General features: G+C 42.1%; 1 protein-coding gene across 1 annotated transcript; it reads right to left on the bottom strand.

Moving 5' to 3' along the window:
- Window positions 1–5,289: 5,289 nt before the first annotated feature.
- On the bottom strand, window positions 5,290–7,978 carry dusp2 (dual specificity phosphatase 2). The gene is made up of 4 exons (XM_084550763.1): window positions 7,580–7,978; window positions 7,146–7,267; window positions 6,723–6,942; window positions 5,290–6,239 (listed from the first exon to the last, which is right to left on the bottom strand). The coding sequence occupies exons 1-4, from the start codon at window positions 7,965–7,967 to the stop codon at window positions 6,022–6,024; spliced, it is 948 nt and encodes a 315-aa protein (XP_084406889.1). The 5' UTR covers window positions 7,968–7,978; the 3' UTR covers window positions 5,290–6,021.
- Between the last annotated feature and the right edge of the window lie 2,862 nt (window positions 7,979–10,840).

Genomic DNA, 10,840 nt, shown 5'->3' with positions numbered 1-10,840 from the left:
ACGCCTCCTCCCCCAAGAAGAACAGACATCCATGGCATCCCTCGTAATTTGTTGCCTACCTGAGATCAAGTGCCCGATTGTTCAATTATCGAGTGAAACCTACGTCACGCAGCCTGTTTGACTGAGCCACAAATTAAACAGCCGCAGAGTTTATCCTGTGTCGGCTGGAAGTGGGTAGGTGGGCTCTGTGACACAAACAATTCACAAACACACATTTACCAGCCTTGCACACACACACAGTCTTATGAATGGTGTGTGGGTAGGAGGTCCTGTTTATTTGTCTTTGTTGTGCGTCCCCCACACACTGCCGCTTTAATGACAGAGAAACCCAGATAGCCACCCGTGGAATTACAATTGGGAGGCCTGCTCTCTGATGGTGTGACCTGCAGCAGCAGCCAATAATGGTTGTACATTTTTCGCTCCACGCTACACATTCTAAATATAAAGGGAAAGAGAATAAAGCTTTTAGCAGGAGAGTGCACTCCAATCAAGTGTCTCTGTTTCAGTGGGTGAACCGTGCTTAGTAACACGCGGAAAATGCATACTGGGGGTGAGGGGTGTGTCGTTGATGCCAAGGTTATGGAGACTGAGCGGCGCACAGTGTTCAGTGTATAGCTTCTGGAGTGCTGGTTGTGTAAGAGCATGTGGTACACAAACGTGCTCACACATAGAGCTCACAAGCCTGGAGGAAATTCTGCTGTCATGGATCATGCACACTGGATCAGCAATTCTTGCTTGATATCCAGACTGGAAAATTGGCACTTGGTCTGGTGAAGGCGCTCAGTGCTTGAAAAATCCTCATGTGCTTTTTGTTTAGTTCAAAGTAGCCACAAAGAGAGAGGAGAGAAAGCGTCCTTAAAGACTGTATCCCAGACGAGATCACTGCAGGGCAGCGTAATGCACGGCTCTGGTGGGAGTCCGTGCACATTGTGGTTCAGGTCCAAATCCTTGATTGATTCTGCCTCCTGTTTTCTCTGAGTGTGTGTGTGTACTTTTACAAGGACCAGTTCGATGCTCAGACCTTGAGGTAGAGGAAAGTTTGGTTGGCAAGAAGGTAAAACTTGGTTTCAAGGTTGAAGTATGGTTAATGTTCTTGCAGGTGCTGGCTGGAGTTACGCATCAGGTGAATGTGATGTTGAAAATTGCGTTGCGAGAAAATGATGTTCCCATCTCAGATTGAATGCATTTACACGCCTCCGGAGACAACACTGTAAAATACTTCAGCATAAAATGCAATGCTTGGAAAAATATATATTCTGCTAAATATATACTTGTATAACTGAATGTTTTTTATCTTCATCTTGCTGCAAACCCTTCCACTGGTTCAAGGAATGCCTCACACATCAGCGAGTGTCCTCTGTCACGCAGGGTTATGTGTACTGTATGTAAAACCTGCAAACAGTCAAGGAGAACACTCCCAAACGGCCATACAGTCATTTTCTTGTCAGCATTTGCGATGACAGCTACTGCTGCTTGTGTGTGTGTGTGTGTGTACAAGCATGCCAGTGCAGGTACGTGTTATACGACCACATTGTAATTCTTCAGCTAATAATATCCCTCATGCTGCACATAGCATCTATTAGTGGTTTTCACCAACTGGGATTCGTCTTGATTGACAGTGTTGAGCTGAGTAAAGCGAACACGGGGTAGGAGTGTGATCTCTGACATCTCAGGCTGTTTCTTTTGTGCACACATGGCAGACGCACACAAATACACGTACGCACCATACCCTGCGGCAGCTGTATGTAATGGTGACCTGACACTGGAGTAACCTGGACACAACAGTTTGAGTAAAAGGAGCCAGGCTGATTGAGAAGTGACTGAAACTCAGTTCAGGTGGAGGGGAAGTGGATCAGACGGCTTCCAGCGTTGTTGTTTGTGACCAAACAAAATGACACCAGCAGTGATTTCTACGTGTAAATTGACAAGGAAACAGAACAGACATTATGTGTGTGTGTTTGTGTGTGTGAGAGAGAGAGAGATGTGTACTGGAGGCTTTTCTGTGTTGTGTAGATAATACAAAGGATGCCACAGCTTATAAACAGTCTAACGGCGTCATCTGCTGGATGCTTTTGAATCAGCTTCAGTTCTGGTCCTTACAGAACCTGACACCAGAGAGCGCTGTCTCACTACTAACTAATTTGAGGCAGTCTTCTGGCTGGTATTTGCTCTGAAATCACCTGCAGCAGTAACAAAGTGCTCTCCACTCTCTCACTATCCCTGCATTGATGTGCTGCTCTGTATGTCCCTCTCTGTCTCCTTTTCCCTCCCCCTCGCCTTCCTGCTAGCGTCTCCAGCCTGGAGATGCATGTTTGTCGTCTGTGACCATGACCCAACCAACCTGCCCAGTTGCTATCATTGCTAACAGTTATCCATTCATGCCTAAATGTCATGCATAATTTTCTCCAGTCTGCTTATGAAGCCTCAGCTATTCATGCCAGCTCTAATGCGAAATACTTTAATCACTGACATAGAGTAGTTTTCTGCCTCAGTGCTCCTGTTTATTCTTATAACAACCCACTGTGTACACATTAAGCTGTCTGACAATGAATAACTCGAATGCTGGCTTTCCATCAGTGAATCATGTACTCAAGTTTGTGTCATGCAGATACCCTAACCCACTGATCAGGCATAACATTATGACCACCTTCCTAATATAGTGTAGGTCTCCCTTGTGCCTCCAAAACAGTTGTGACTCATCAGAGAATGGACATGGGCCTTCTGAGGGTGTCCTGTGGTGTCTGGCAACATAACGTTGTTAGTGGGGACCTTTGGGTCCTATGGGTTGAGGGAAAGGATCCCACAGATACTTGATCAGTTTGAGATCTAGTGAATTTGGAGGCCAGGTCAACACATTGTGCCATTTTTCATGTATTTTTTAGTTGTTCCTAAAGCGTTTTTGTGTGTGTGCCTGTGTCAGACTGCATCCTGCTGGGGATTGCTGCTGCCATCAAGGAGTGTCAGTGCTATGGGGTGGGGGTGCCTAGTCTGGTCTGGTCTAGGAATACCAGATCCAAAAGTTTCCCAGCAGAACATTGAATTGTCACAAGTGTTATTTACATCTCCTGTCAGTGGTTTTAATGTTGTGGCTACTTCATGTACGCTTTATCTAGATACATGGATGGATTTACCTACCTTCTCTTCTGTCCAACCTCCCTCTGTTTTCTGTCTCTCTCTTCCCAGTGAAGGACGGTTCTTCCTTGCCACCACCGTCGCCTCAGTGCTCGGGGGTCTGGGGGTTTCAAGATCTGGGTTCTGTAAAGTGAACACATTTGGATCATTACTGACTCTAGACAAAAAATTTAATTGAAAATCCAACCAAAAACACCGTATTCCAAGTCCTGTTTTGTAATTTTTACTTAATTTAAAAGCAGTAGTAGTAGTTATTAACAGAAGAAACTTGCTTGTTGCTGGACTGTACAAATTAAAATCTGATTACTTAAAGTCACTTAAGTTCACAAATTTTAATTAGATTTCTTTTTTTTTGCTTTTTTGGTGAAATATGGCACAATTTATTGACAGTGTTTTAGTAATTTTTAGTTATCTTAGTCACTGACCGGGGTGACTCATTTGGATCACTATGTGGGCATCAAAGGGATTGCTCTAGAGTGGTTTAGGTCCTACCCTTGGTGACACTGTTCTTCCTCAACGCCTCGCCCTTATGGAGTCCCCCAGGGCTCTATTATCGGGCCGATCTTATTCTGTGACATAAAGTTATAAACAAGCTATATAAGCAGTCTTTATACGGCATCATGCTACCTTTTTAATGCAGATGATACACAACGTTATGTTTCGTTGAAATGAAACGATTCCCTAAAACCACTCCTGGCCTCACATGTCGTAAATTTCTACGAAAGCAAAACTGAGATCAGGATGTTTGGACCTCTTCCTATTTGTGAAAAACTCTGTTGAAAACCTGACCGTGATAATGGACGGGGATTTTAAATAAGAGAAACCGATCAATTCAGTGGTTAAGTCAAATTTTTTCCATCTGAGGCTTTTGTCCAAAGTCAGGTCTTATATTTCTTTTTTAAGATTTACTACTACTGTGATGCCCTCTATACTAAAACGTGTCAAAGGGCCCAAAATAGAAACAGCTTTACAGTAGGAAACCGCTAATTTAATCATTGACAATAGACTGTATTTTATTGGCTTAACATGCGTTCTCTAAATGTAAAAATCAATCACACAACAGTATACATGTACAGATTAGACTACATTTACTATATGCACTACAACAAACCTAACAGTTGTTTATCTTATCTTACATCACCCATCCTTTTTTCCTCTGGTTGTTAATGTGAGTAATGGAAAAACTCTCCTTTAAAACATTTTGGTTTGTGGCCCAAGTTTCCACAACAGAGATCTTTATCCATAAGTGGAAAATATTGACCTTAGCAGATGCTCAGCTGGAAAGAAATACATGTTAAAGTATTATATACTTTAAAGAATATTGTTCGTATTGTCTTTTTTTTTCTGGGTTTTAGTATAACTTCTACTCTCAGTCTTGATCAAAACCTAAAAACTCTCTGGGGCATTTCACAGGTGGAAAACTGTGGCTAACGGAGCAAAGAAGTCAAGCAGAACAGTCACGCTTGCGTAACCGTTGGGCAATAAATGCAAATGAGAGGAAGTGGATTGTTTCTGACTATGGCCAACACAGAAGTGTGGGTGGCATAATTAGCATCAGGGGGTGAGGTGGAGGTTTCAGGTGGTCTTTTAATAACTGGCAGCGACCACAAGTTGTTTACACTGTACTTCATAATTCAAATGACCAAAGATAGATTTATACATCTCCAAATACAGATGCAAATTGTGCAAATTTATTTTCCAATCCAGTCATCGGATCAGAATGTCAGGAAGGCTACTCAATCAGTGACGTGGATTTTCCAAACGTCCTGATGACATGAAGCGTTTTAAACTTCCTGTAAATTGCACATTTTACCATTTCCCATGTTCTTGAGTAAGTGGATGTGAAATTTATGTCTGTGGTTGTTGAGGTTTAACAGACTTCAGACTCTAAAACCCAACCCCAGCAGGATAATCTCCCAAAACACTCAGCAATGCACTGCTATAATACCTTCCGAATTCAGGAAGAGTGAGCCAAGTGCAGGAAGGTCAGTGTTTTAATTTATGACATTTGAAATGTGCTCTATAAAATCATTACAGCACACTCAGGACTCCGTTGTCTGAGGTTATTTTTTTTTTGTCTGTCTGAAAAACGTGTGTTTTCAGGCATAGAAACAAAGTGTGTGAAATGAGGAGGTAATTACACAACGAACAGATATAATATGCTTTCCATATTTCCTTTTTTATTTCAGTGGAAAAACAGCAGGAAAAGGCTAAAACCTGAAGGTGTAAAGTGCAGTAACAGACATTAATAACACTGTCATAACGAAATGTTTAAATAATAAATAAAAAAAAACAAAAAAAAAACAAACACACATGATAAAAAAAAGAAAACTTCTCAGGATTCAGGCTTATAGTGGTTGGTGCATTTTGATAAATCAGCTAAAACATGAGAATCATCCATTATTGCTCCAAGTAGTCAACACAGTGTTAAACGTCATAAAAACGTCACAGTGATTGTTCCTGTGAGGGAATGACTTTTATATGAAAATGGGGCAGCCCTTACAAATTATCAGGCACATAAGTCAAACCCAATAACACACACACACACACACACATAACCAGACAAACATTCACAACTCCCCTCGAGTATAAAGCGTCAGGGAAATTACCGCATAGCTGCTCCAACTGGCTCAGAGTCGCAGTTGCTCTTAATGTGGTCATTACAGTGGTTTTTATCATGCCAACTGCTTTTTGTTTTGTCAGGAAGCCATTTGTCAGTTTCTGTTGAAAGTAAGAGTCTAGCCATGTGATACCAGCAACACATGTAGATTTTCTTTCAAAGTACAAAATATACACTTCTGATCATTTGAGTCCTGATAATAATGCTCCAGCACAACGCCAAGAGACGGGCGTGACAGTCGTGTAAAAGTCCTTCATGCATTCAGTTCTTCATCCCTGACAGAGAACGTCAGTCTCAAACTGCAGTAGCTGTCCCATAAAGGCCAGGTTGGGGGAGATGACGTGCCGCCGCTGCTTCACAAAGTCGAAGGCCTCCTCTAGCCGGACGCGCTGCGTGTGCATGAGGTAGGCCAGACAGATGGTGGCTGAGCGGGAGATCCCTGCCTGACAATGCACCAGCACCCGACCACCGCTCTGCTTCACTGAGTCTGTAGGAGGGACCGGAAAAGAACAGGAGGGAAGAGGAAGAGCGATCAGCATACGGTGTTCCGTTTCACATCAGTCTCTTTAATTTAATGTTCTATTGAAAAGGCTTGGCTGAATCAGTAGTCACACAGAAATGAGAATACAGTCATTACTCACAAATAGAAACTACAGATCTTATAAATCAAAGTCAAAACAAGTAAAAGAAAAAACAAGATGTGGATCAATGTCCAGCAAAATCCAAGTTGTTTTGTAACCAGATGATTACACTGTTGGTCCATAAATCTGAGCTAAAAGATGGATTACGGCGCATAAGCTCCTGAGAAATGTTTTCACCGTTTCATGTTTTGAGAGCACAGAGAGATGACTGATATAGGCTAATTTTCCGTGTATTTAGTGCGTCATCTAACTTAGAGTTTGGACCGTGAGCAAATAATGACTGAACTTTCATTTCATGGTGACACTGTACACAGGCTGGAGAGACTCACCGATGAAGGCAATGGCCGTAGAAAAGCAGGCTTTGATGTCTGCAGCCAGAGTGTCCTCCACAGTGAGCCGCAGGTACTGGAAGTCGCCCTCGTAGAAGTTGGGGCAGGTGGAGGACACGTTGAGCACAGCCGTGATGCCCGCTGCCTTCAGCGTCTCTCTGCGGGAGGAGTGGAGGGCACTGCCCAAAAACAGGAAGGGCAGAAGCTCCACTGGACCATCCTGGAATTTACAATCAGGAGTAATCGTTATATAGCTTGTTTATTACTTTATGTATTATATCTTTATGAGAGAGATTTTGGATGAACTGTTTGTTTGTTGTTGGTTTTTTTTGTATATTCAATCTCATAACTATATATTATGAAATATCCCAGTATGGGATTAATAAAGTATCTATCTATCTATAAAGGAGCATTTGATCTTACCCGATCATAGGCTGGAGTCCTGCGGCCTGTCACAGCTGGCTCTGGTTCCACATTAGAGAGGAGATTGGTGGCAGAGTTGTAACAAAGCTCTGGATAGGCCTCTGAAAACCCCTGAAATCCACCTAAAAATGGAGGTCACACAGTTTAGATAAGATGCAAGCTTTCACCACGGCCCTCCTTAAAAATGTGTTAATAACAATGATATATGGTAAACACTAAGAGCACTCCATACCGTTTTAAAAATACAACTTTAACAGCTCGTTTATGCTTTTGCTTTCATTTTGAATACTTTTAAATTAAAAAAAACATCTAGATGTAATCGGTAAATAAATAATTAACATGCTAGAATCACATTTAAAGCTTCAAAAACAATTTTAACAGCAGCCTTATAAATACATATCGGTGCGTAAAATCAAGGTGCTTTAATGTTTTACCTTGTAGGAAGCAGATCTGCGTCTGAACTTCGTTTTGCAGGGCGGTGAGCAGCATCTGAGCCACGCTCTCTGACTTGAGGTCGGCCACGGAGAGGCTGCGCTCATCCACCACCACCAGCGGGGAGAACTCGCCGCACCGCAGCCGCCCCAGCAGCGCCTTGTCCGGGATGAGCCACTCCAGAGCCACCACTGAACTCTTGGATCTGCGACGCAGCATTGAGTTCCAGTTGACGTTCCGGGACTCGCAGATGTGCGCGAAGGAGAAGTCGAGAAAGGGTCTGCAGTCCAGCACCACACACCCGGCAGAGGTGTACTGGTCCCGGGGGGTCCTGAGTATGTGAACCAACTCGTTGGCAGTTATTTCTAGCGGCTCGCAGCTTGAAGACATGGTTGAAAAGTGGATAACTAAACGTCAAAAAATAAAATAATAAAACAAAAAAACAATAACCTAAAAAAATATGTTGTGGCAATTTCAAATTACTGATAAAGTATTTTGGAAATTGCTTTACAATCCGGTGTAGATATCTAGAGAAAGGTTATTGACCTCTCCGTCCAGTCGGTTAAATCAGTTTTAGATTCATACTTCCACTTGTTCATTGATAACAGATGCGCAAGGGGGTGGGGTCACCGCGGCCCCTCCTCGTTTTCCACAGAAAGAACAACGTCAGGGGGAGGAACAACCATATTTGGTCTGCCCGGCACTCCTCATATGGACACTTACGTCAAGTCTGATTTTCCTACCGCGCACGTGGTCTTTGGGGGTTATCCCGTGTTGTTGTGTTTGATGACGTTACGCTGCGAGTTAAAACGCAGCCCTGCCTTCAGAGGAAACGGTGGAGGTTGACTTAGTTATTTGGGTTAATAAATGAGTCCTGCGCTGTCTGCTTGTCACATGCAGGTCATAAACAGGAGTTCCACTTCCCTTCAGCGCTCTCGCTTTGTTTTCACCTTGATGGGGGGGGAGGCCAGAACAGATTCAGTTTCTGCTCTGTTGTTAAAGCACTTGTATCTTTCTTATCTATATTACAGAAGCAAAAAAAAATAAAAATGATTGCAAAGAGCACAACTTGTAACAAATGCACTGATACGGCTCGACTGTTTCTGCTCAGTTTATGAGTCAGGCCCGTGCAGGTTATGAATCACAGTTTGATTGCACACATTTTGCACAGAGGTCCAACACGCAAAGATAGGTTTGGCCGCACAATTTTGTTATTGCCAATGAATACCACAAAAAGTCACTTTGCAATCCGTTGAAAACAAGTCAAATGCTTGAATGATTTTGTTCAACAGGGTGTTTTTTCTCAAACTTCCCGTGCGTGCCAGCTGTGGATTTCATGTGTATTCATGATTTACTCAAAATGAACTTAGCGTAAGCAGAAATATTGGCAAGCTGTTTAATTTTAGTGAGGTAATTCGTTGTTTTTTTTTGTATATGCTGTACATTATTTGTTGGTTGATGTGCTCTTTTAAGTATTCAGTGATATCAACATTTATTGCTAACGTTTAAGGGTGAGTAGGTGGTCCTGAGAATGAGCTCAGTGTCTGTGTATTCTTCAGAATTACACACTCATACACGCTTACACTAGTTTATCTCAGTTCACTGATGTAATTTAAATAGTTTCTGAGCAACAACAGACATCAGGGCAGAGAGAAGGCTTCAACTACAGTATATGTTAACGTGATCAGTTTACTATCTTTACTTTAGGATACCAAAACATGGAATATTATCAGACTTACAGAACCATTTCGCCAATTAATACCACTGTGCTCAACAAGAAAAGTAAAAAAAAGATAATAATAATTGTGTTTCTAAGTTGACGTGGTAGAATGATAATAATGAAAAATAAAAGTTATTGCCACTATTTAATTCAATTGCTGCTCATGCTAATTAAAGATCACAGAATACAAAGTACACTGCCAGACCAAAAAACAGTTTTTTAGCTTTGATTACAGCTCGTATTCGCTATGGCATTGTCTTGATAAGCTTCTGCAATGTCACCAGATTTATTTCCATCCAGTGTTGCATTAATTTTTCACCAAGATCTTGTATTGATGATGGGAGAGTCTGACCACTGCGCAAAGCCTTCTCCAGCACATCCCAAAGATTCTCAATGGGGTTAAGGTCTGGACTCTGTGGTGGTCAATCCATGTGTGAAAATGATGTCTCATGCTCCCTGAACCACTCTTTCACAATTTGAGCCCCATGAATCCTGACATTGTCATCTTGGAATATGATCCATTGATGGAATAACCTGGTCATTCAGCATATTCAGGTAGTCAGCTGACCTCATTCTTTGGACACATAATGTTGCTGAACCTAGACCTGAGCAACTGCAGCAACCCCAGATCATAGCACTGTCCCCACAGGCTTGTACAGTAGACACTAGGCATGATGGGAGCATCACTTCATCTGCCTCTCTTCTTACCCTGATGCCCCCATCACTCTGGAACAGGGTAAATCTGGACTCATCAGATCACATGACCTTCTTCCATTGCTCCACAGTCCAATCTTTATGCTCCCTAGCAAATTGAAGCCTTTTTCCCAGTTAGCCTCACTGATTAGTGGTTTTCTTAAGGCTACACAGCTGTTCAGTCCCAATCCCTTGAGTTCCCTTCACATTGTACGTGTGGAAATGCTCTTACTTTCACTAATAAACATAGTCCTGAGTTCTACTGTTGTTTTTCTTTCGATTTGTTTTCACCAAACGTTTAAGACGATGGTTCCCCACTATCCTTCCAGTTTTTAATAATGCGTTGGACAGTTCTTAACCCAATTTTAGTAGTGTCTGCAATTTCGTTAGATGTTTTCTCTGCTTGACGTATACCAATGATTTGACAGGATGTGTCTTTCGACATGGTTGTTTAAGAAAAGAGAAGCTACTCATTGCATCAGTTGAGGTTAAATAACTTGTTGCCAGCTGAAAGATAATCACCCATGCAGTAATTATCCAATAGAAGGCTCGTACCTATTAGCTTAGTTAAATCCAGGTGGTGACTTTTTTTTTTTTTAGCCAGGCGGTGTATATAATTGCAGGCTAAGTAAAACATATCTGTGCTTTAAGTGGGTTGTTGTTGCGTGTCCAGGTGGCGACTTTTTTTTTTTTTTGGTCAGGCAGTGAATTTTGTAAGGCGATAATGGATTGGAAAAGGTTGCTCTTCATACTGAGGTGGTTTCAGACCAGATGCCATGTTGGCTCTTACTTGGTGACTTTAAAGGGCATGAAAACATTTTTTTTTCTTGGTTTCTTATCTTTCTCTGCA

This window comes from Chelon labrosus (assembly GCF_963514085.1).
Source record: "Chelon labrosus genome assembly, chromosome: 9".
NCBI classification, from domain to species: Eukaryota; Metazoa; Chordata; class Actinopteri; order Mugiliformes; family Mugilidae; genus Chelon; species Chelon labrosus.
Note: the sequence above shows the minus strand (reverse complement) of the source record. Positions and strands in the feature narration are given on the sequence as shown.

Bases quoted from the DNA above. Each gene is read 5' to 3' on its own strand.
- dusp2 (XM_084550763.1), bottom strand. From the start codon at position 7,967: ATGTCTTCAAGCTGCGAGCCGCTAGAAATAACTGCCAACGAGTTGGTT. The intron at 7,268-7,579 runs GTAAAACATTAA...CTCCATTTTTAG, and splicing joins GCAGATCTGCTTCCTACAAG to GTGGATTTCAGGGGTTTTCA. The intron at 6,943-7,145 runs GTAAGATCAAAT...TGTAAATTCCAG, and splicing joins GGACTCCAGCCTATGATCGG to GATGGTCCAGTGGAGCTTCT.